The sequence below is a fragment of the Durio zibethinus genome, chromosome 21 (genome assembly GCF_047325235.1).
Source record: "Durio zibethinus cultivar Kanyao isolate XHJ-2024 chromosome 21, ASM4732523v1, whole genome shotgun sequence".
NCBI classification, from domain to species: Eukaryota; Viridiplantae; Streptophyta; class Magnoliopsida; order Malvales; family Malvaceae; genus Durio; species Durio zibethinus.
In genome coordinates, this window is record NC_143182.1 from 1,209,545 (window position 1) to 1,236,353 (window position 26,809).

The 26,809-nt window shown below is 35.2% G+C and overlaps 2 protein-coding genes across 2 annotated transcripts; both read left to right on the top strand.

Annotated features, from left to right (window-relative positions):
* Positions 1-5,417: 5,417 nt before the first annotated feature.
* Positions 5,418-7,215, top strand: LOC111305898 (putative expansin-B2). Its single transcript, XM_022903762.2, has 4 exons — positions 5,418-5,695; positions 5,807-5,919; positions 6,191-6,378; positions 6,746-7,215. The coding sequence occupies exons 1-4, from the start codon at positions 5,506-5,508 to the stop codon at positions 7,077-7,079; spliced, it is 825 nt and encodes a 274-aa protein (XP_022759497.1). The 5' UTR covers positions 5,418-5,505; the 3' UTR covers positions 7,080-7,215.
* Positions 7,216-9,734: 2,519 nt separating this feature from the next.
* LOC111305899 (zinc finger protein ZAT9-like) lies at positions 9,735-12,017 on the top strand. The gene has a single exon (XM_022903763.2). It carries the CDS (start codon positions 10,335-10,337, stop codon positions 11,760-11,762), a length of 1,428 nt encoding a protein of 475 aa, XP_022759498.1. The 5' UTR covers positions 9,735-10,334; the 3' UTR covers positions 11,763-12,017.
* Positions 12,018-26,809: the final 14,792 nt, after the last annotated feature.

Sequence of the window (26,809 nt, forward strand, 5' to 3'; positions counted from 1 at the left end):
TACATGCCTGATGCTATGTTCATATTCCCAAATAAGTCGAAACGTTTGATTCTTTAAAAGATGTGGCCAAGCCACCCACCGACGAGTTATGTGGCCAATTATACATAATTTGTTGGGCAATTACAATGCAAGGCTGCAAGCATACCCCTAAAAAAGAATTTTATTTAGGGTTCTGATTGAAGAATTCGTTGAAAGTTTAATCATAAAATATAATTTTTATAAGATGAAAGCCTTTCAATTGGACTTTTAAATAGACTTTTTATTTACAATTAAATGTAAAAGGGTCAATTAATAGGCTTGTCACTAAAATTCTTGATTGAAATTTGCAAATATATGTAGCTAGCTAGACAACAATGGAGAAAGGAAATCAAGACTATAGCTTATGAAAAACAAAAGGGTATCTCCTAATTGAGAAGAGAAGCTCAGCGATTAAATAACTTATGTATAGTCCTAAGTTTTTATCAAAAGATTTTCTTTTGTAAGCAAATTAAGGCTAAAAGTTTATCCTTTTCTATGCTTCAATATTATAAGTTATAGATCTGTTTACACATAAAGAAGTGGGAGTCGAATTAACTCAAGTTGCTCAAGTGGGCTAGTGAGCTAAATAATGCATACCAAAGGAAATGCTTTTCAATTAATCATCAATATGCTGCAGTTGGTGAAAGTCCTGTAATGATCATGTGGTTCGATGGTAGGGTAGCCCTAAAACAAATTAAAGTCGTGGAATGGGAATGGGAAATGAGATAATATACAAAATGCAGTGAATAAAAACAGTAGGGAATGGGAAAGGAGATAGAAAGAGGGTGGAATCTTGGGTTTGTTGAAAACGACAATTAAATGAGTTAAGAGTAAGACGGCAATGTCTCTATATAGTTTGGTGTGTTATCATTCTTTACGACCACTTTGTAAAGGGCACAGCATAAATTTTCCACTCTTTGCCTACTACTTTATTTCTTACAACTAAGGCTGTCACAACGTCTAAAAAAGATACGAAAGGCTGTCCCCTATCGACCCACTCATTATCTAGTAAATTATTAATCCCTGTGATTAATAATTCATCAGCTAAGTCAGCTCTCTTTCTTACCAGAAATCTTTCCCCTTAGTTTGCTCCTCCTGGGCACACCCTTAGATGCACCCATTGATTTTTATTTTCTCCCAAGCTCAATTCCAAACTCCACATCTCTGCCATGGATTGTGAGTTGATCCTTATTTCCCATCCAATCAAAGTTATAGTAATTCTTTTTTTGTTCGTGACATCTCTATATATTAAACGTCTTCATTATAGCATAATGCACGCATGAAACTTTGGTCATAGTATAATATATAATATATAATATTTAATTCCATCTTACAATCACATTGTTGAGCTTTTTGTATGGTCATCCTGCCAAGAACTTTCAGATTTGACATGATAAATCAGTTATTGATATTGCTATATTAATCGATTTAAGGGAACAAAGAACGATGATGGAAGCATCATCAATCATCAAAGGATTTATTTATGCAAATTGCAATAGGTTAAATGAACTTGAGGCTTATTTTAGATCCAAATATTGTGTTGCCATGTCCATTAGCAGGCAGTCTTCAGACTTAAATAGTTTCATTACGTTCATTATGATTGAGTGAAGAAATTAAAAAGTACGATACGGCTGCTGATTTTTTGTCCAGAGAGACTTTCATGCGAGGAACCTAACATGTCATGTAGAAATGAAAACTTTGAAAGGATCAGTTGTCGCATTTTGGCAGTTCTTATTATAGCACCGTGCATGCAATTGACTTTTTTTTTTTTTCCCCTTTTCTTTTTTTTTATTTTCCTGGTTCATTTCCAGATATACGGAGATTTATGACATGATAGGAGTTAAGTTTATATTGTGCTGAAAAATAAAATAAATAAAAAAAGAGTTGAACTTTAAGTATGCATAAGCAGTTCGATTTTGACGTGAATTGGTTTATATCTTGGGCCATAGCCTGGCAAAAGTATAACTATAAAAGACTGAAGCCCTTTGCTTAAAACACTAGGGGAAAAGGGCCCAAAGGAACGCTGGATTTTCAGCCTCTAAACTAGTTTCTATTAGGGCTTAGGAGTTGGCACCATTTCTTTCAGTTTTAGGCAATCTGCAAACCCAAGAGTGATTAATGAAGCGTTGGAGGCTGTTATTGGGCTCTGGTGTCTTACGTTATAGCCCTTAATATATAGGAATTATTAGGAGCCTATTAGAAGAACGTTAAGAGATGTGTTTGTCATTCAATGGAGGGTCCTTGCTGAAATAAATTGCACTACCCTAAAATCAATGAGAGTCAGTTTTTTCCCATAAATTAACCTTTTCTTTTATAACAAAATATTACTCCTTCTGTCTCTGTTTGTTTATCTTTTATAGAATTAATTTTTTTTTTTTTATAAAATAGATGTTTCATAGTTTTTAAGTATAAAAAATAAAACAAATCATGAAAAATAATTGTAAATATAAAAAATAAGAATTTTAAGTGTTAGAAAAGGAAAGATACATTTCTTCTAATTGGAGACAAGTTTTTCTCCATTTTAGTCTTTTCTTAGATTCAACAGTTTTTATGATTTATATATGTCTAATCCATTTCATCAAGGTACGTTTTTCAACATCAAATGACGAGAACGTGTCATGTTTTTCTAATTAATCTAAAGACAGTAACACTTTCATGTGCAATTCTTCAATAATTTAAAACTTGTTCAAATCTACTTTAGAAAATCAGGTAATCCAAATGCGAAAAAAGGTTATATGTATTGATATGAATAGATCCAGTATTGACCCACAATCAGAGAGAGAGAAAGATAAACTACCCGAATATCTGCCTTCATTGTCTAATATGAAATGTATTGCATTAATTACTAAATCAATTTTGGAAAAGTTAATATAATTAGATCTGTTGGGTCAAATTCGATTATTATTTTAAAATTGTTTTTTTTAATAATGAAATATTTCAGACTGAATCCAACCTTAAAAAAAATTTGTCCAAAACCTAACTCAATCGTGCTGCTCAACTCTCGGATAAATTAGGAACAACAATAGGGTATTTCTATTCTAATTATGGTGATTATTTCGTGATAGAAATCTATCTTCTTATGAGCTGCTAATTCAACATTAAATGCTTATGTATGATGCAAAATTTTCATGTGGGATATTTCTGAGCAACTTTCTGTTTCACCAACTGAAAACTCGTCGGAAATAACGAATATGTATCGGTGATCCTATAAAAAGAAAATCGTCTATTTTAGGTCTGATTTTCTATGGTATATTTCGAGATCCATTTTGGTTCACCTAGACCCAAATTGACGTGTAGCCTGTGGGGTGGATTTCTTCCTGTTGCAAGCATGTCTCTTCACTCTTCACTATGAAAACGATGGCCATGTGCATCGTCTCAGTCACCTTGCTCGGAATTAAGGACTCACTCTTCCCCTTTGATGGAGATTGCCATGTGAGCTGCCTCAGCTACAAATTATATTTAAAATCCCTTAATTGGTCAAAATTTATTTTACAAAACCTTGAAAAAAAGTCTAAAATTTGTCATAGGGAAGAAAGTAACAAAGTTCATTCCAGCTACGTAGATACATTTCATCGAGATATCAATCTTACAATTTCCACATAAAACAAAGCGTTGGATCACAATCATCCAATCTCATCATTCTTATTATTTAAAAAAAAAAAAGATTTGAAATTACATACAGTTGCCCAAATCCCTGCCAAATATTACGTGCCGTAGTTTCTGAATGAAGGGGCCGTCGTCGGGCTTTTGGACCGTTGGATGGGGATATTCAACGGCAAATAACCGTCATTAACGGCAAAATTAACGAACATGTGTTTTGTCTTTCTTTTAAAATCTTAAATGTAAAGCCGCAAATCTTGTACGGGGCTTAACTCTACCATTAAGCGTATCCCCTTGAATTGGGGGTGGCCAGGCCCCTTTCACGTACGTAGATGAGACGATGAGAAACATAAAGATAATGTGGGGCCGATGTTAACCGTCATAGTGGGGCCCACATGTTGAGACATAACCGCTTCATGGTAGATTGCAAATTTGATGCTCAAAGAGGTTAATAATAGTATTTGTTTCGTTTGGACTTTAAAGTTCACTTTCAAAGAAAGAGACAAAGAGAGCAAATCAGAATGCGTTTTTTCGCCCGGCAACCAAGCCTGGAAACAAGCAATCTTACTGACGAAGCCATGTCAGAGTATGTTATATATACATATATATATGTTTATATGTACATGCTGATGCATGCTTTCGTAAGTAAAATAATGGATTGATTATTAGTCATATATATATATATATACATATATAGGATTTTTTTATAATATCACCGTTAACGCTAATAATTAAATTTTGATTGGACAAATTTGGACAAATTCCTTTTTCCATGTATGGATTATTATGGAGTATTGTGATTGAAATTATTAGGCCATGGAAGGTTTTTGGTTGATTGTAAATGAATTTGATTTTGGTTCAATCTAATTAGTAATTTTATTTTTCGAGAAACATTCAGATTTGAGGATTCGATGTCAAATTTGGCCAGGACAAGAGACAGTTGATTTTTTTCGTTGGCTTTTCTGTTGGTCCTTCTGTTTTTATTTTGTTTTCTGAGTTTTGGCCTTGTTCTCTATTATTGTGTGTTTTATGGATCTGAAATTGTTGTTTGCCTATCTTTCTGGTGCTTTGGGTTACTATTTGGCATTTTGTTCTGTTGTGCCAGCTTAATTTGTGACTCTTATCTTATTCAATCAAACAAAAATATTTATTATTTGATTTTGGCTAGCTGTGAGAAAAAAAGAATGTTTGATCTCAAATTCTCAATTAATTGCTTGAAAGATCAAAGAAGTAGAACCACCATATTCAATTTAATTATGCACTTAAATTACTTTAAAATATTACTTAATTAATATGGTCCATTACCTTCCCTGTCATAAAAAATTTTCATTTAATTAAAAAGCCAAGTTAGAAAGATTCATACTCCCCACACCAATAAAATTGTCACATTTTAATTATTTCTAAATATATGTATTTTAGAATTTAACTAATTAAAAATATTTCCAATAAGAAAGACCAAATTTTGATACAAAAAATCATCCGTGACAATTTAATTGAAATTATTTAACTAAAAATAAGAACAGGAAGTCAAATATATATTTATATATGTATTTGCTTTTGGTATAAAGAGATGCTATAAAACTATAGACTTATGAATGAAAATTCTTCTTATCATAGTCTGGTAAAGTAGTATAGGTTATACTTATTTCGTATCTCAAGGATTCCATCGATTTGCTCCTGAAGAAAATAATGCCTAAATCCTCCTATTACATACACGTGTCCTCTACTAACTGGTTGCATTAGAAACCATGCACTGGGCTTTGCTCTATAAATACCAAGCCATTCATCTGCTAAACCCATCTCAGCAAAGCCTTAAACCTTAAACTGCATTTATAGATAGCTTTGCTTCCTCTACTCACTTTCTTACTCTCTTTGATTAAGGTCTTCATGGCTTCCAGTACTCTTCAAAACATGTTCTCTAATTTTCTCATTTTTGCTGCCACATTTTCTCTCCTAGTCAACTACTGCTTCTGCTTCTACCCGAAGCTCCTTAATGCCTCATTGGCTGCATCTGGGTCTGATTGGTCCCCAGCAGGAGCGACGTGGTATGGCAGCCCCACAGGGGCTGGAAGTGATGGTACTGATCAGCATGGAGGATGACTGAGACTATTTACACAAACTTTTTTTTTTTTATGACAGAGTTGATTAATTATTTCTTGAAATTTTCTTAACATTTTTGTGCATCTAGGTGGAGCTTGTGGATATGGAAGTACCGTGGAGCAAGCCCCATTTTCGGCATTGGTATCGGCCGGAGGTCCTTCTCTTTTCAAATCTGGCAAAGGATGTGGAGCCTGTTATGAGGTGCCATACAATTTTCATATTTCCATAAATATGTATACTACTGCAAGCTAGCTTGTAGCCTTTTAGGAAGTTAATATATATCAAAAAATGCTTATACTCTCTATAAAAGTTAACTAATCAAGGCTGTTACAGCAAGACGAGTAAGTTTTCTGGTCACAGTTCCCGTATATCTTAATCTTCCTTAATTATATGCCAGATTACTTTTTGCCATTCTTGCATGCAAAGGTTTTCAATGTTGTCTAACATTTGTAAATGCATGGTTGAATTTCAGGTAAAATGCACGACTAATTCGGCCTGCTCTGGAAACCCTGTTACCGTAGTAATCACTGATGAATGTCCTGAATGTGTTTCGGAGTCCGTTCATTTTGATTTAAGTGGTACTGCTTTTGGTGCCATGGCAAATTCTGGCCACGCTGACCAACTCCGTAACGCTGGAGTCTTGAAGATTCAATATAGAAAGTAAGAGTTGACATTTCTATGCGTACAGGGTGTGTTGTTGGGACTAATTGGGAGAGATTAGAAAGAAAGAATGATCATAGCATGACATAATTTTTACAAATTTTGTTATGAAGAATTTAATCCTCACCCTACGTTTATTAATGGAAAAAGTGAAGGAGAAAAGTCTTTCTGTCTCCCTGAATTGCTTATTAATTGGAGAGGATATATTCTTGGGAATTGACTTTTGTTAAACGGGATTAGTCTTTTTTTTGGTTATTAATTACCTGGCTACTTTATTATTATTCAAGTAATTTAAAATCTTTATATCGCTATCTAATTCTCAACATTTTCTAATCATTCTGTTTATTGACGAAAATATGGCTTGCAGAGTTGAATGCAACTATCCTGGAACGACCGTTGCATTTCACGTTGATTCTGGCTCTAATCCAAACTATTTCGCCACCCTTATTGAATATGAAAATGGAGATGGTGACCTTGCTTCGGTTGACCTTAAACAGGCGCTAGACACTGCCTCCTGGCAACCTATGCAACAATCTTGGGGTGCAGTCTGGAAACTTGACGCTGGCTCTACGTTGCGGGCTCCGTTCTCTATCAGGCTAACATCACTCGACTCTGGCAACACCCTTGTGGCAGCTGGTGTCATTCCTGCTGGTTGGGAGCCCGGAAAAACCTATAGATCAGTTGTTAATTTTAATGGCTAAGCCCCTAAACATAACTATATTGGCACAAATTAGTATGCGTATGCTTGTATAACAAGTTTAATACGTACACCTACCACATGATATTCTTCCATGTCTTAATTGCCTGATTACATATGTTTATGGGAGAATTATTATTAATAAAATATAGTTTATAGCCTTTTCAAATAGTCTTAGGTTTTTTTTTTTAATAATTAAAGTTATAAATATTTACATTTTAATTATTAGAATTAAAAATCTAACACTCTATAGAATAAAACAAAAGCATCCTATCTTTTTATATATATATATATATATATGGTGAGATAAAGGCCTGTAGAGAGATTAAATATATACTTTATTATTTATTTAATTATATATATTATATTAATAAAATTATTATTTAATATATTAATTTAATTAAATATTATATTTATATATAATTAATATATAATTTACATTGAAAAATTATATTTTATAAATATTATATTATTGAATTAATTTTTAGTTAAGTCAAACAAAATACAAGTTATATATAGATATTTATATATCAAGTTGGGGTTCAATATAAAATATAATAATATGATATCAAGTCAGAATAGACGAATATCAACTCATCCTTACTCAATCCATTATTATTCTTAAGTATAGGTATTCATATAACATTTTCATTTGAATTTTTTTTTCCTTTTTGTTTGGGCATTTCTTTTTTTTTTTAATTATCTATTTTAATATTTTAATTATATTTAGAAAAATAAATTTAAAAAATAAATTTATATTTGATTTGTTATACAAATTATAAGAATAAAATATATTATCCATAAATTAGTTTATAAAATTTACTAATTATTATTTTTATTCAAAAATTATAAACAAAAATATACATTAATTTATTAAATTTAATATTATTAATTACAAATAAAAAAAAATACCAGGAGGAAAACATGGACGGCCATGTTGCTGGTGTCACTTAATAACAATGGATTCTCATAAATGCCAGGCGGCAGTAACTAAAGCCAAACAAGTCCTGAAATCTTTCACGCACTCATAGTTTTCTTTAACGACGCGCCGGTGAAGTTGATTAACGGACTTTCCATTCAAAATCAAAATCCCCTCCGCATACCAGAGACCGCTGCCATTTTTTCTTAACGGCTTTTCTAAGATCTGGAATGCGTTTTTTGTTATTTTTTAATATACAAACTAATTTTTATATTAAATGTGCATTCTGGTTGCTGTAAGCCGTCAAACGACTGGGGTTAGACAACATTTTGGTTGTATATAAAAATCCCGATTGCCAATCGTGCAAGGCTGGGGTAGACAACATTCAAGAGTTCCTGGAAGAAGGTTGCCTGATCTTGCTCGTCACTATATATTCCTTTGGCTGCTGTGCTTTCAGAAACATCATGAGAGATTATCATGCTGATTACGGTCGAGGTTTGAAGCCTTGACCAGCTGCTTTTATTTATATATATATATATATATATATATATATTTGTTGCTGTCTGCTTCATTATGATCAATTATAGGGCCTCTATTGTATAGCCTTCTCGAATTTATTTTAGCCCACTCTGGGAGCATTTCTCAATTTATATTGGTCTTGTGACTGCAAATCTAATCATGATCTTGGCTTTGGACAACTCTGCCTGGCTCACCCAGATTGGCTAGCCCAACCTCTACCAACGAACATTTTGTTTTTTGCCATTACTTTGGACTTTGTGTCCAATATTATATAGCTCACGCATGTACAAGTTGAGGCTTTTCCTTTTATTTTCTCTGGATTTACCGAAATAATTAGGAGAAATGTATTGCCTATTGCTATACTGTCTACTATAATTCAGCTGAACAATGAGATGCAAAATTTGTAATTAAGCAAAAATAATTGCCATTCAGCTTGTGAAATACTACAAAGCATGCCGACAGAAAATGCCAGGTTACACCTCAAAATGCCTTAAAGCCTTGGTTAATTACTGCAATTGTGCCATAATGTCTAAAAAACGAGACAGAAAACATATAAAGTACTGCTTCATTACGAGGCCAATTTAGTATATACGCTCTATCGTTTCTTAAACAATGATTAAAAAAATCAATGGCTAAAAATTGAAACCTCTAATTAAATGGTAGGTGGCTGCATGCCATGAAACTAATATATCATCAAATTTAATCAAATATATTTACATCAAAATCATCGAGGAATGGTCCCAATCATCGACGTGAATTTCTTGAGCTTAAAATGCAGTTGATGAGTAGACTGCTTACTTCAACATGGCCTGGACAAAACAAAGTACTTCTTGCTTAATCACTATCACTACTTAATTGACCAGCTAGCTAGTTGGCTTTGGGAATGCTTTGAATCAAAGCAAAAGAATGATCATTGATTGATTAGGGAGACTAAAACCACTGCCCTCTGGACACTGATGGAAGCAAAGTCATTGCTTAGCAAAGAGTACTTCACTGACTAGCTAATTCATCATTTTTGTGTACAAAAGGCTGATTATATATATGTTATTTTGAATTTCCAGCTTGGCTATGGAATTTGATTAGCACGGCTATGGATTAAGTCGTGGAGCTATATATTATACTTTTCCTTTTGTGGCAAAAAAGGTTAAATTGAATAGAAATCCATATTTAACTCACACAAAAGAAGGGTTTTGAAGATAATAATAGGTAAGCAATAAAAATGTGTGAGAATGAGATGGCATAAAAATTCTGTGGAAAAGCAGATTGAACCAACCGACAGACAAGGAGAAGCATGGGTTGGTTTTCTTGGCTTGGAATTGAAGGGATATGATATGAATAGGTATGGCAGTTAGAACCACTTTCTCTTAATCTCTTTCACTGGTCATTCATTCACTCCCTGTCTTTCTCACACAATATGCACAGACGCAAAAATAACTCACACTCAAACACACTCACTGGGTGTACGGAACTCCGTTGGTTTTTGTAATATTTGTTTGACCGGCGGCGCCACCAGCACCACCACAAAAGCCGTAGAAAAAGTCTCTTACCCTCTTCCTCTCCTACCACATGTCACCACACTCCTCAACTCTCCATTGCTCTCTTCTTTTCTAATCTATTTTTCATCCACAAAAACAAAGCCATGAGCCCATGACTCTTACTAAAAACAAGGACTAGTTCCTCTTTTCACCATACAACTCTACAACAACCTTTCACTATACAAGAACAAACAACTCAACCCTTCTGTCCCATTAATCTTCTTTCACTTCATTAAATTTCCTAGATTTCCTTTTCCTTTTTTAACTTTTTTTTTCTTTTCATTGTATGGCTTTTATTCTGGATCAACAATCAAACTTTAAACACTTTTGTAAAATTTGCAAGAAAGGGTTTGGCTGTGGGAGAGCGCTTGGTGGGCATATGAGGGCGCATGGAATTGGCGACGAGAGTGGGAACATTGGCGACGATGATCCTGCCAGTGATTGGGAAGACAAATTCGGAGGGAATGTGCCACCTAGCAACAAGCGCATGTACGCATTAAGAACAAACCCTAATCGATTAAAGAGCTGTAGGGTTTGTGAGAATTGTGGGAAGGAGTTTTTGTCATGGAAATCTTTTCTTGAGCACGGTAAATGTAGCTCTGAGGATGCTGAATCGCTTGTGTCCTCACCAGGATCAGACGGTGACGATGGCGTCACAAGGAGAGGGTGCGGTTGGTCTAAAAGGAAAAGATCATTGAGAACTAAAGTGGGAAATTTCAACTCCAATTGCCCATTAAGTGAAGAGGAAGACCTTGCCAATTGCCTTATGATGTTATCTAATGCAACCGTTGATCCTTTTGTAACCGAGCCCGAGGAGTCTTGTGCCTCCGCTAGCAAAGAAGAAGAAAGAAGAAATACAATGAATTTCATTGCTCCAATTACATGTAAGGTACCTATGGACAAGGCCAAAGGTGTAGCCAAAGGGCTGTTTGAGTGCAAAGCATGCAAGAAAGTGTTCAATTCCCATCAAGCATTGGGTGGACATAGAGCTAGCCACAAGAAGGTTAAGGGATGTTTCGCAGCCCGGCTTGATCATATGGATGATAGTCAAGCTGATGAAGACCACGATGTTATCACACACGAAGAGTTTTTTCCCACAAAATGTACGTCGACTTTGCAATTTGATCAAGGAATTACTAGTACTCCATCGGCCTCTACATCCAAAAGGAAATCAAAAGTACATGAATGTTCAATCTGTCACCGGGTTTTTTCATCAGGACAAGCATTGGGAGGGCATAAAAGATGTCATTGGATAACTTCAAATTCGCCTGACACTTCCTCTTTGGCTAAGTTTCATCAGTTTCAAGGTCACATGGAGCAGATTCAGCAAAGACCAAAGTTCAATGACAATTCTGAGCCTCTCGATCTTAAGCTTGATCTCAATCTTCCTGCTCCAGCTGATGATCTTGTACGACGGCACCTCATTAATCCAGCAAGTTTTGACGTTTCAACAGCAATTTATTTGCAGCCTTGGATAGGCATTGATGCCAAAGAAAAGGATGATAATCAACACCAACTGCAAGTTGACAACGATAACAACAATGATGTGAACAATAATTGTAATAGTTCTATGCAAAATGCGGATGGCGAAGCAGACAGTAAGGTGAAGTTAGCAAAACTAAGTGAACTAAAGGACATCAACACGAGTGGAGGTTCTTCTCCATGGCTGCAAGTTGGGATTGGTTCAACCACTAATGTTGGCTCTGACCCTTAAATTTTGTGATGCATTTCATTATGAGAACATTCTCATTCATATTTTACTTTCAAACTTTTTATTGACATTTTGTATTTATGTATTAAAATAAGAAACTGTAATTACAAATTTAATCAAACATGTTCATTAATGTTGGCAAAATTGCTTTTCAAGTGTTTACACATGCATGAATTGTGTCAACTACTTATTCTCTTTGGTCCTGTCTTTGGTACAGTGTTCAAGCTTTCTTAATTTCAACTTTGTATTTGTGTTTTTTACAAGTTGTACCAGAACAAATTCAAACTAACTATTGCCATATGTTATACTTTCAATTAATACCAGAATCTACTAATTTATTGATGAGTTCTGATGTTAAGTATATTTTTGTAATTTTGTTATTTTCTACTATAATTAATTTCTTAATTTCAGGGAGGGAAGGTGGGTTGAACCTCAACTCACTCAAAGAGTGGCATTTGTAAGACAGAAAAGAGTTGTGCTGGCATGTTCGACGGTCCAACATGATTTAATATCACTGCTCAAAATGGCCAATTGTTTACCCTGCTTTCATTGGCCTAGAGTTAAAGGCGCCAGAGTAAGGATCTGGCAGGAGTCTATCTTTCATTCGGTTGTCACTTGTTAGTGTTGGTAGTCAAATGTTTGTGCATGCGACGAATGAAGTGAAGTAATCAACATTCAACAGCATGCTGCTCCAGCATCAAGACACCAGCAAGGGTTGACACCGATTCACCGAAAAGCGTTAAACGTCAGTCAAATCAGTAAGATAGAAACCCACGGGCCTTAGCCCAGTACTGAGTCCACCAGTCTTTAATTTTTTTAATTAAGGCCCAAATAACAATTAGTTCATTAAAATTGTATTTGACCCTAGAAGAACTATATATATTTACTTTGTATTTGACTCTACTGGCTGCTGAAGATTGTTGGTTATAATTTTGCTTTCATATTAATAGCTATTTTGTATGTTCAACTTGCAGGAGGCTAATTGATTAAGTAGTTGAGTCGTTCAAAATTTTGTTATCATTGCAGATGACACACACAATTTGACTCAATTATAGCATTTTATTTAAGTAGGATGGCTACAGATTGTGAGCAGTTGTAAAGATATAGCATATATCACTAGTTTTATTTTAGAATCAGTGAAAAAAACCCATGAAAATATGAAAATGGCCCAAAGGAAAATGTGAGAAAATTTTGGACAAAAATCAAATTAATGCATATTACATATTTGACTTCAGCTGTTGGAATGTGACATCGTGATCACGTAATCACCTTCTCGGAGGGTGGAATTAGTGGGTAGCCAGAATTTGAATACCCAGATTCTCCTTCTTGCATTGTTTTCCTCTCTTACAGCAAAGAAATAAAGAAAACTAATACTACATGAGATCAATAATATGTTTGACTTTGGTGATCAAAATTTTGTTTCTAACAGCTTTTATTAAAAACCTAACAGCAACTTTACTAGTACCACACAGCTAGCATCAGAATTGGAGAATTCATAGCCTATATATGTAACTTTGAATTTTTTTGCTTTGGCTACATCACTAACCCTGAATCATGAGAGTGGGAAAGACTAGTCAATGATTCTTGTTCGGTCATTGGTGCCTTTCCATTGTTGGGGACAAATGCAAAGGAAAGGTTTGTAGTAACCTACTCATCTTCAAGTGGAATCTTCCCACAAAAGTGCCTGCCATTACTTGTTTGACTTTGGAAGTTGCCCACTTCAACTACAACTAGCAAGCAAATGCAATTAGAAATATTAATTGGCTGGTTTGCTTCCAATATTGTTAATCCTTGGAACTATAGAGTATTTACATGCAACTCATGAAAAGCAATATCGACAGTAAATTAATTACATCATGGAGAAAATGAAACATGTCTAACATAATTAATTAAATTCAAACCCCTTTATATTTGTTTGTTTACGGGGAAGTTATTTTCACGATTATAAATTCAATGAACTATTCTAATACCGAAAATTAGGTAATACGAAATTTAAATGAATTTGTTATTGGTAAAATATTAAAATTTTAATTTTAATAATTAAAATTCAATTTGTGATAATTTCGAATTGAAAAAAAATCCACATAATTGAATTAGTGGTTTGTTAATTCCTGGGAAAGCTCCTATCTGCAAACATGCATTGGGGTGTACTCCAAGTTTGAGTGACCCTTTTCGGGGACTAATTCGAGGGGGGAAATTGGAGCAAGGAAGAGAAGGAACGCGGTTGGAGTTGCCCTGTGGCCCCGGGATTGAGACAACCGACTACAAATGCGCGATGAGTGACAATTAGTGAACCTATTTCTTTAAAAGTTCTTATAAAAACAATGGCCTGTGACTGCAATATTATTGCCACCGACAAGTAAAACGTAACTCACGACTCACAGGTTACAGAAAAATATCATCATTTTGATAATCAGTGCTCTAAAATTCTTAATCATTTCATGTGATCATAGAAAACACCTTTTACTTTCTTATAATCAAGAGGTATTTCAGTGTTCCAACCAATAATTTCACGTGACAAAGTCTAGAACCAAATTAGAAAAAGGAATAAACAAAAACCAGGGGCAATTCCCTGCAAAACTTTCCTTCAGCAATCTGATCAATTGCTATTCAAACGAAACTTCCCCGGTATGACACCAACAGGAATGCGTCCAAAGTGCGGCCATTTTTTTATGATTCCCTGAATATTTCAGTGGGTCTTCAATTCAACCCGGTGACGGGCTCACAGCAAATTAAGCGCGTTATGCAATGTGAGTCCAACCTTAACTAGCTACAACTTTATTCACACCTGAATCAAACAACAATAGAAACTTCCTTTCAAGGGACTCTTTCGAGAAATTCTTTCGCTACAGAACAGCGTCCTTTTGTTCAAAGCATATGAAACACATTTGGGGGAGGGATCAAGTTCAAGACCCGGTATAAAATTTCCCAGAACCAGGTCTAAAAACAGCTCGGTGGAGCACAACAAGCATGATAAAATGAACTTGGTATACCAAATTTGTAGACACCCAATTGGGTCCGGGCCCAGATCAATTGGGCCTGGCCCAAATGGGTAAGGCCCATTTCAATCCTGTATTTTTTTTTCTTTTTCTTCTTTTGTATTTTATGTATTTCATTATTATTATTATTATGTATATCTTTTTGTATTTATTTTTATTTAGATTAGATTTATATGTATTGTATGTATATAGTTATATATTTATTATTATTATTATCTTTTTTTTTTTTTTGTAATATATTTTTGGGTTTATCTTATGTTATTTTTTTTATATTATCTGTTAATTTTATCTGATTTTTTTTTTCGAATTATCTGATATTATTTTTTTATTTTTATACTATCATATCTTTTGATTATCTAGTATTTTTTTTATTTATTTTGATTTTAATTCTGCAGGGCTAAGATTCAAGGCTGAAGAATCCCACTGTGGAGGGGAACTCAATCAGAAGAGTCCAATTAGATTAAAAGACTGAATCCCCGTCCAAGGAGGAATTGGGATTGATCAGGAACTCCTGATCAACCCCTATAAAAGGTACCCCTGGAACAGAATGAAGACACGGAGAAAACAGTAAGCAAAGCTACTGATTTGAGAGAAAAGGAGGCGTTTAGGAAGCTGAGAAAAGTTTAGGAGTGTTCTGGGAGTGAAAAAAATTTTTAGAGATTTTTTGGCGAAAATTTTTTCTGGAAATTTCTGGAAAATTTCCAGAATCCGACGAAAATTCCGGTGAAATTTGAATTTTCTGGCAACAATTCCGGCGAAAATTGAAGTTTCCGGCGACCATTCTAGTTTCCGGCGAAGAATCTCAGAAACCGGCAATTTTCCGGCCAACTTCCGGCGAAATTTCCAGATTCCGACGAAAATTTCCAGAATCCGGCACCGATGTTCTTCAGTTTCTAGAGAGAAGGGAGAGAAAAAGGAAGAAGAGAGAGAGAGGGGGAGGAGCGTTTTGCCGAAAAACGGAGGAAGGTGCCTTTTATACCCTCCCAAAACGACGTCGTTTTGGCCTTAAGTAACCCAGAGGATCCGCGCGTTTTGCCGAACCCGACCCGGGCGTCGACCCGCTTTTCTGACCCGCGCGTGCCAGCCCCCTCCGAGCCGAGCCGAGCCGCCAAGCCGCTCTCCCGAGCCGTTTTCTCTTCCTTGAGCCGAGCCGAGCCGAGCCGCGATCCGAGCCGCTCCAGGTTTTTTTTTTTTTATTTCTTTGTTTATTTGTTTATTTTATTTTTTATTTTTTATTTATTAGATTAGGTTTATGTAATATTCTTTTTATCTATTTTTTTTATTATTTTATTTTCTTTACATAAAAATAAAAAAATTCTAAAAAAATATTTTTTTAGGGAAAAGTTGAAAGTATCAATTTTCCTTAGAAATAAATTTCCAAAAAATATTTTTGGGAAAAAGTTGAAAGTATCAATTTTTCTTGAAAATCAAATTTTCAAAAAAAATATTTTTGGGGAAAAGTTGAAAGTATCAATTTTCCTTAGAAATAAATTTTCAAAAAAAGGGTTTTTGAGGAAAAGTTGAAAGTATCAATTTTCCTTGAAAATCGAAATTTTCAAAAAATATTTTTGGGGAAAAGTTGAAAGTATCAATTTTCTCTAAAAAAAAAAGTCATTCTTTCCTTCCTTTCTATCTTAATTTTGATTTTATTTTTTTCTTTAAATAATCCGACGACGGAGCTTCTGTAAGTGAAACAGTAGTTTTTCTTGCATACTCTTGAGGTGAGGGAATTTTCTCAATTTTCTGCTAAAAGTATTAGAGTCAATTGAGAATAATTTCCAATAATTAATTACTTGATAAAATTTTAAGGCTTTTGGATAACACAAATTTAAGCTGGTACCATCTTTTGATGGGCGTTGTGAGGGTGCTATAACCTTCCTCACACGTAACCGAACTCCCGAACCTTGTTCTGGTTAGCAGACCTGAACCTATTCTTTTGGGGACCCTTAAACTTAGGTGTTCTCCGAAAGGACAGATTCCATAGGTGGCCAATCGCACATAGATAAAAAAGATTGGTGGCGACTCCCTAAAAGTCAATGTCTAGCGATAGATCCCCGGATCTAGACGTTACGACAGCTTGGCGACTCCGCTGGGGACCTTGAGAGTCAGGCCAGCAAATAATTTGTGTTATCCAAAAGCCAAATGAAATTGAACCTTGTTGTATATATGTGTTGTTATTCATTCATATTTTATTTACTTTGTTAATTATGTCATTCATGTGCATGTGCATAACATGAGCTCTACACCCGAGCTCCGTCCCTCTAGGAGGGAGTAAAGTACCTATTGCTTTCGTGAGGTCTAATGCCTCCGTGGTGGCTAGCGAAATACTCCCACTCAAATTGAACCTTTTCCGCTTGTAGCCTGTAATGGGTGAGGATTAGGGTGCCTTACTAGTCTGTAATGGACAGGGATGTAAGGAGCAATTTGAGTACCTTTAGACTCTGACCTTAAAACCGCATGTAGTGAACTTTAAGAGTTCCTACACCTAGGATAGAGCTCTTTCTACCCAATGATAGATATACCCTGAAATTAGGACACAAAAAAGGTGTTTATCTAATTATTTTGATTGCTTAACTTTGTGTATTATTTTTTGTAATGTTATGCATCAGCATCACTTTCATTTCATTCATGAAACTAACTATGTTGTTTGTCTGATTGTATGCATCCGCATTACTTTCATGACCATGTTTTAACACAATCATTTGCATTCATTTCATACTAGATTTCATTCAAAAAATGTACATTTCATTTGTGTATCAAAGCATCATACATAAGGCACAGCATGACATTTCTAATCATAAGTATGGTACTCAAGGTCCCAGAATAGCTCCATCTAGCTAAAACCTTGCTCATCCATACAACACAAGATCCAGAGCAAGACAAATGGAGGAGGAAAATTCTCATAGATTTGAAAAGCTAGAAAAAGCTCAGGAGAAGATTGAAAATGAACTTAGCAAAATTCTGGAGGCTCTCAATAATATGAATAAGGGGAAAGGAGTCGAAGGAAATACAAGCCAACAAGTTCCCCATTTACAAGAAGTGGCTGACCCTTTGTACCCTCCAGGTTTTGGCCCACCTCAAGCCCAATCTGCCCAAGAGGTCCCGCCACAACATTTCGTCTATCCTGGAATGCCATCAGCTTTCAACCCAGGGCAGTATAACAGCTATATAAATCCTGTCTTCACTGAAAAGGCAGCAGAACTAATTCCTGATCTAGATGATTTAAAAGAGAAGGAGAAGGAAAATATGAGAGTAGAGGCTGATGAAAGTTCCAAGATTAGCATGTTAGAGCAGAGGCTACGGGCTGTAGAAGGATTTAGCTTTTATGGGTCAGTTGATGCTGCTGGGCTCTGCCTAGTTCTTGATGTGGTTATCCCTTATAAATTCAAAGTACCGAAATTTGAAAAATATGACGGTACAAAGTGCCCTAAAATCCACATCACCATGTATTGTAGGAAGATGGCAGCTCATGCACATGATGAAAAACTCTTGATGCATGTCTTTCAGGATAGTCTTACTGGTTCTGCTGCCAGGTGGTATGTTCAGTTGGATAGAACTCACATTCGCTCCTGGAGCGATATGGCTCATGACTTCATCAGCCAATATCGACACATCATCGATTTGGCCCCTGATCGTTTATCTTTGCAAAACCTGGAGAAAAAGTCAAATGAGTCTTTTAAAGAATACGCCCAGAAATGGAGAGATATTGCTTCACAGGTACAACCTCCACTGACAGAGAAAGAGACCACAGTGCTGTTTGTTAGCACTTTAAAGCCTCCCTATTATGAAAAGATGATAGGAAATGCAACAAAGAATTTTGCTGACATGGTAATCTCTGGAGAAATTATTGAAAGTGCCATAAAAAATGGTAAGTTGAGAGGAGGAGAAACCAAGAAGACATCAGAAAAGAAAGAAGCTGAAACTCAAGCTGTGAGCTTTGATAGACAACAATTCAGGGGTTATCAACCCTATCCATCCCAAGGTTACTCTCCATACTATCCTGCTGTGAATAATACATCATCCTACCCATACCAGCTAGCTTCACAACCATCTTATTCATCCACTTACCGCCTCAACATTCAAGCTCCTGTAAGAACCCAAATTCGTCCTACTAACCCAACAAGTGGCTCACGAGAACAACGGACTACTCGAGAAAAACCTGTATTTGATCCAATCCCTATGACTTATACAGAGTTATATCGAGAACTCTATAATAGCCACTTGATTGCCCCCAGCCATGTGGAACCACTTAAACCACCCTATCCAAAGTGGTATGATCCTACAGCCCGTTGTGACTATCATTATGGAATTACTGGCCATTCTACTGAAAATTGCACTGCTTTAAAGTATAAGGTGCAACGGTTGATCAATGATGGAATGGTAAGTTTTGATCAAGGAAAAGCAACAGCACCTAATGTTAGTGTACTGAGCGAAAGTCAAGAACAGAAAGGATCCGAAGATTCACAATGAATTGAGGGGCAAGATATCAATGGAGATAAGGCTGATTGAAGGTTTCTTCTGTCATTTTGGGATTTTTTTTTCAAACAATGTTAGATTTTTTTTGCAATATGACTTCACTTGTTATCATTTTTCTCTTTCACTTGACTATTACTCCATGCTTTGTTACCTTCCATAACTTCACATTCCCATTCTTAAATTTCAGATGATGAATATTTAGACAATGATAACAATAATTCTGAGATTTAATTTTGAGAACTCATCCACGTCAATGTGAGGAGATGATTTGAGCAAAAAGTAAGCTATTACTGAAGGTGAAATAGATATGTCTTGAAGGTGTGTAATCTTTTATACAAGTTCATAAGCTTTGTTCAATAGATGATGTTCAAGAAAGGTATTCACAATTGAGATGAAAAATGGCCATCTTTCTTTTACCATTTGAAAAACCATTTATTGCTACCCCTTTGAGCTTATCATTTTTTTGAAGAACCCCAACCAAGGATCACCCTCTACACTGGAGGGTAATTTTTGAAAAAAAAAAAAAAAAAAAAAACCACAAAAGGTCTCAAAGATGAAAAGAGAAAGAAAAGCAAAAGAAAAAAATAAATGCCACACATGACTTGGGGCAAAGTAATGAGAATCCTTTGTGTGAGGAAAGAAAAAATAGTGAAACGATGTGGGGCAAAATGCCAAGCTGCATCAAATGATCCTTCGGTCTTGAACCTTTTTAATACATATTTTGAGCCTATTATATCCATTTTTTTTATGACCCTTCACCTTGACCTACATTACAACCTTGAAAAGTCCATTTGGATCAAGTGTGAATACTCAACTTGAATGATCATATGTTGAGCGAAGGCATACTCATGATGAAGCGATGGAATCATGCTACATTACCTTAAAAGTTTGATGTATGAAGGATGTTAATAATAGGTGAAGAATGAAAAAAAAAAGATGATGAAAAAAAAAGAAAAAGAAAAAGAAAGAAAGAAGAAAAAATGAGAAAATGAAAAAATGAAAAAATGAAAAAAGAGATCCAAATTGAAAACCTGAAAGGGTGATTTTGGCACCCAAAAAAAAAAAAAAAAAGATCCAGGTCAAATGGCTCACATGAATGAAAGATCAAAGACATCTGAAGATCCCTCAAAGACTGGGCAGAGTTCGCCAAGCTCAAGATGACTTCAACAGTAAATGGAATGAGTTTTTGAAAAAGAATCCTAGATTAATGTTGAAAATTGTCTGAATATTCATCATTTGGACATACCATTCACCTCAATGACATCCAATTTATTTCCTTTCCCATTTATTTTCTACCAAAATAGATCTCCATTGATTATCTTTACCATAATTCACTTTCTGTCCTCTTATTGTTACACCCTTAGAATGAATTGAGAAAATGCTTGATTGCATTGTATTTGTCAAAATTTGAAATGATAATGAATGAATGAATATGTGCTTAAAAGAATCTTACATTCATTTGAAAAGAAATCTAAGATGATGAAGAAATGGTAGAAACCTAAAAGAGATGATGGGGCAAATCTTGAAAAGTGATGAATTGATTGATATGACTTGCAAGATATGATTGAATGATGAAGACAATCAGTAGACAAAGTCTGTTTTGGAATTGTTGATGCTGAGACAAGGACCCAGTGATGGTGGATGAAATTTGTTTTGAAATTTGCTAGTGCTGAGAAATTCATTGAATGATGGTCAAGGGATGATCGATTGATGAAGTTTATTCCAAAGTATTGAAAAACAGAACAAGGAAAGAATGTGAGTGGAAAGGACAATTGAGAGCTACACTGGTTCGATCTTAGAAGAGCAGTGCAATTGGATCCTTGAGGAATCAAAGGGCTTGACACCCAAGAAAGAAAAAAAGAGCTTGAGAAACTTGAGTACCATACATTGAACAGGAATTAATTGGCCAACATTTGCATAGCATGCATTGAAATTCATATGCATTTGCATAGCATACACTACTTTCAGGAAAGTATAGTGTACAAATTCAAGAAGCAGGGGTGTTCCAACATCCCACATGGAAAAGACAGATATGAAAAGACTTTGCAAGTTTGAGAAGAAACTTGTCAGGTAAGTTCCTAATCCTTGAAATAGGATGTCTCTTGGTATCAGGGTTGATTTATAAGACCTTTGGGCATAATCTCCTGAAGTTCCCTCAAACACAACTTTCAACTCCTTCAGACATGATCGTCTAGGAGTATTTATTCTTCAAAGTTCGTTGCCTCTGTTTAGAGGAGCAATTTATTTTCCAAAGTTCGTTGCCTCTGTTTAGAGGAGCAATTTATTTTCCAAAGTTCGTTGCCTCTGTTTAGAGGAGCAATTTACTTTTTCAAAGTTCGTTGCCTCTGTTGAGAGGAGCAATTTACTTTCCAAAGTCGTGGTGCCTCTGTTTAGAGGAGCAATTTATTTTTTCAAAGTCGTGGTACCTCTGTTGAGAGGAGCAATTTACTTTTCCAAAGTCGTGGTACCTCTGTTGAGATGAGCAATTTATTTTTTCAAAGTCGTGGTACCTCTGTTTAGAGGAGCAATTTATTTTTCCAAAGTCGTGGTACCTCTGTTGAGAGGAGCAATTTACTTTTCCAAAGTCGTGGTACCTCTGTTGAGAGGAGCAATTTATTTTTTCAAAGTGGTGGTACCTCTGTTGAGAGGAACAATTTACTTTTCCAAAGTCGTGGTACCTCTGTTGAGAGGAGCAATTTACTTTCCAAAGTCGTGGTGCCTTTACTTTTCAAAGTCGTGGTGCCTCTGTTTAGAGGAGCAATTTACTTTTCAAAGTCGTGGTGCCTCTGTTGAGAGGAGCAATTTATTTTTCCAAAGTCGTGGTGCCTCTGTTTAGAGGAACTTCGGCAAAAAAAAAAAAAAAACAAAAAAACAAAAAAACAAAAAAACAAAAAAACAAAAAAAAACAAAAAACAGAAAACAAAAAACAAAAATTAAAAAAAAATCAAAAAATAAAAATATTGAGTTGAGTCTTGATTGGGTGTCTACGTCTTTGCGCACTTTCTGTTTCACAGAAAATGTGCAAAGAGGGGCAGCTGTAGACACCCAATTGGGTCCGGGCCCAGATCAATTGGGCCTGGCCCAAATGGGTAAGGCCCATTTCAATCCTGTATTTTTTTTTCTTTTTCTTCTTTTGTATTTTATGTATTTCATTATTATTATTATTATTATGTATATCTTTGTGTATTTATTTTTATTTAGATTAGATTTATATGTATTGTATGTATATAGTTATATATTTATTATTATTATTATCTTTTTTTTTTTTTGTAATATATTTTTGGATTTATCTTATGTTATTTTTTTTATATTATCTGTTAATTTTATCTGATTTTTTTTCTGAATTATCTGATATTATTTTTTTATTTTTATACTATCATATCTTTTGATTATCTAGTATTTTTTTTATTTATTTTGATTTTAATTCTGGAGGGCTAAGATTCAAGGCTGAAGAATCCCACTGTGGAGGGGAACTCAATCAGAAGAGTCCAATTAGATTAAAAGACTGAATCCCCGTCCAAGGAGGAATTGGGATTGATCAGGAACTCCTGATCAACCCCTATAAAAGGTACCCCTGGAACAGAATGAAGACACGGAGAAAACAGTAAGCAAAGCTACTGATTTGAGAGAAAAGGAGGCGTTTAGGAAGCTGAGAAAAGTTTAGGAGTGTTCTGGGAGTGAAAAAAATTTTTAGAGATTTTTTGGCGAAAATTTTTTCTGGAAATTTCTGGAAAATTTCCAGAATCCGGCGAAAATTCCGGTGAAATTTGAATTTTCCGGCAACAATTCCGACGAAAATTGAAGTTTCCGGCGAAGAATCCCAGAAACCGGCGATTTTCCGGCCAACTTCCGACGAAATTTCCAGATTCCGGCGAAATTTTCCAGAATCCGGCACCGATGTTCTTCAGTTTCTAGAGAGAAGGGAGAGAAAAAGGAAGAAGAGAGAGAGAGGGGGAGGAGCGTTTTGCCGAAAAACGGAGGAAGGTGCCTTTTATACCCTCCCAAAACGACGTCGTTTTGGCCTTAAGTAACCCAGAGGATTCGCGCGTTTTGCCGAACCCGACCCGACCCGGGCGTCGACCCGCTTTTCTGACCCGCGCGTGCCAGCCCCCTCCGAGCCGAGCCGAGCCGCCAAGCCGCTCCCCCGAGCCGTTTTCTCTTCCTTGAGCCGAGCCGAGCCGAGCCGCGATCCGAGCCGCTCCAGGTTTTTTTTTTTTTTTATTTCTTTGTTTATTTTATTTTTTATTTATTAGATTAGGTTTATGTAATATTCTTTTTATATATTTTTTTATTATTTTATTTTCTTTAAATAAAAATAAAAAAATTCTAAAAAAATATTTTTTTAGGGAAAAGTTGAAAGTATCAATTTTCCTTAGAAATAAATTTCTAAAAAATATTTTTGGGGAAAAGTTGAAAGTATCAATTTTCCTTAGAAATAAATTTTCAAAAAAAGGGTTTTTGAGGAAAAGTTGAAAGTATCAATTTTCCTTGAAAATCGAAATTTCCAAAAAATATTTTTGGGGAAAAGTTGAAAGTATCAATTTTCTCTAAAAAAAAAAGTCATTCTTTCCTTCCTTTCTATCTTAATTTTGATTTTGTTTTTTTCTTTAAATAATCCGACGACGGAGCCTCTGTAAGTGAAACAGTAGTTTTTCTTGCATACTCTTGAGGTGAGGGAATTTTCTCAATTTTCTGCTAAAAGTATTAGAGTCAATTGAGAATAATTTCCAATAATTAATTACTTGGTAAAATTTTAATGCTTTTGGATAACACAAATTTAAGCTGGTACCATCTTTTGATGGGCGTTGTGAGGGTGCTATAACCTTCCTCACACGTAACCGAACTCCCGAACCTTGTTCTGGTTAGCAGACCTGAACCTATTCTTTTGGGGACCCTTAAACTTAGGTGTTCTCCGAAAGGACAGATTCCATAGGTGGCCAATCGCACCTAGATAAAAAAGATTGGTGGCGACTCCTTAAAAGTCAATGTCTAGCGATAGATCCCCGGATCTAGACGTTACGACAAAATTGACAGACGAACTGCAAGTGCGTCAAGCCGTTTGACTTACTGAGGGTGCTAATAGCATTGAGAAACAATTACAAAACAACAAAGAGGTGCAAAGCAAACGAGAATTCAACTTATGTTATAACCAATGAAAATAGAGACGTAAGAGGTTCTCTTGAACATGCAAGCTTTTGGATCATATCTATTACTTCCAGCCCTAATTTGAAATTGTTAAGTTTATTCTCAAGAAACCCAATGCCACACGCAATCCCTTTACGATTTGTCCGAACAAGCATGGAAGTCACTCGTATCTATAAAAAATAACACTTGAACTGCCTAGCTAGAAAAGGCTCGACCAACCAAATTACACAAATGTCTTGTTCTTGTCAATCTAAAACTAACCAATAAGACATGTCCAAGCATATATACCACAGCTGCCTGGCAATGGCATTATATATCTTCATACTAATAAAAAATACTTCTCCAAAGGTTACAGCAATTTCCCTATAATTTCAACAATGTTATCAAAATAATCCAAAAAATACTTATCAAATAAAAATTCCCATACTCATGATGAATGAAATATCTCTTTACATGGAAACCTGCACCCAATGATTTGCAAATATATTTGTTTATGAAATTGAATCACTGAAACTGAACCAGCTTGGATATTATGCAACCAGTCTATAGTACCAATTGAATTGTAAGATTATGATTTAGGAGTCCAACTATAATAATATAAAATTAAGCTTGTATCATCTAACCAAGTTTCTTTACCTTGTTTCATATCATTTCCAAACGTCTATTTGAAAAGATTTCAATGTCAATGATTATAAGATCCGAAGTTGATCCCAGTGACATCATGAGATGGGAGATAGCAGTTGTGAGATGGTGATGGAGCATATGGTCGACGAATGTGATGTGTCATATTTCTAAGCTATATAATGGAGCATGCACACACAAGGTTGCAGCTACTGCTAGTGAAAAAAACAGGGTCTGCCCTGTCGATCATTTCACCGCATCTTCCTGTTGGGCCAAAAACCCACATGATGAATATGTAATGTAGGGGTAGCAGATCAAAGAGTACTTTAATACTCAGTGCACTGCCGGTATTGTCATCTTGAGCACTGGACATGCTATATACAATGTGTTCTCGTTCACGCCTGCTCCGGTTCCTATATTCATTTTGAATTGGTCTAAATATACCGAAGAGATAAGATCTTAATGTGCCCCAAGTGCTTTTACTTTTACATCTGATCTGAAAGAAAGGCGAGCACTTCCTTTTTGCCTATGCTTCAGCTTCAATTGAACTTTAATCCTAAATTGTCGTGCAGCAAACTCTAGATTTAACTCTTTAGTGCTGAAAAATCCAATATGAAAGGTAAAACTTGCTAAATTTTTTCTCTTGACTAATCAAAAGGCATAGGTATATGCTTCTAGACAACATTTGTTATCTAAGAAACAATTTTCCAACAAAAATAATATGTAACTGTGGATTTTGTCCACATGAATGAACGGGGAAGGCAGTCAGTAGGACTAGGACTACTGGGTCTACCAAACCCTAACAAAACGGCATTTACCCCCCATAGAAAACTCCTTCCTGAATGGGTGGTTAGTTAATTTCCTGCCCATTTCTCACCCTTCATTTCCATCAGACATTTCAACAAAAAGATCCAAAATTAAAGGAAAGTTAACCCCAAGAAAGTTGACATTATACTGGATTAACTAATTTTCATGCCTATTATTATTATTATTATTTTGCTTTATAATCTATGTGTGATGGCAAGAGCCAGAAAGGGTATTAGCCGTTACTGCCGGCATGCTAAAGCTACCAACACTGACAGTTGGCTCAAATCTAATCGGCAAAAAGGTGTAACAGATTCTCAAAAATTAAAATTAAAACTGATACTTTGGATTTTAATTGTAGTAAAAGGTTGTTGCCAAAAAAAAAAAACTACAATCATAGTAACAAAAGCCAATGTTTAAGACAACTCTAATAGGTTTCTTGGTGTTGACACGTGGACAAGACATGTAGCGTGTAAAGATTTCATTCGTTCTCCTGTGCTTATCATTTTGTTCTATGTAACAGCTATTGGATTTTAACCTTGTATAGTCATTTTCTTTGTAGAGGACACCCTGTGGTTTCGTGTTCTGCTCCTTCGTTACAACAAACCAAGCAGTTTTCTTGACAAGTAAAGCCACCGGTTTATTCTGGTAACCTCCTGTTAATTCTTAAAATACCCTTTCAAATTATACAAAATTTAAGATGGACCGAGTATATTATTTTCTGTTAATAACCATTTTTTTACGGTGGTAAGAAAGGGCAGTTTAGGAAGTGTAGATTGGGGAATGGAGAGAAAATAAATACGGAGAAACGGGCAAAGTCTCGCATGTTACATGTCGCTCTTTTTGTCTACGCATACGCTTTTATTAAATTTTTATTTATTGATATTTGCCGTTTTAAGAGAAAAATAAATTACCCTTTAATATAAAAAAAATCCATTTGTTATTTTTAATTATTCTAAAATTTTTTTGAAATATTTGTTTTTTTTTGTATATATCTCTTGGTGG

Excerpts from the sequence above, each read along its gene's own strand:
- LOC111305899 (XM_022903763.2), top strand. The coding sequence starts at position 10,335 with ATGGCTTTTATTCTGGATCAACAATCAAACTTTAAACACTTTTGTAAA.
- LOC111305898 (XM_022903762.2), top strand. The coding sequence starts at position 5,506 with ATGGCTTCCAGTACTCTTCAAAACATGTTCTCTAATTTTCTCATTTTT. Across the intron at positions 5,920-6,190 it reads GATGTGGAGCCTGTTATGAG|GTAAAATGCACGACTAATTC; the intron begins GTGCCATACAAT and ends GTTGAATTTCAG. Across the intron at positions 6,379-6,745 it reads TTGAAGATTCAATATAGAAA|AGTTGAATGCAACTATCCTG; the intron begins GTAAGAGTTGAC and ends TATGGCTTGCAG.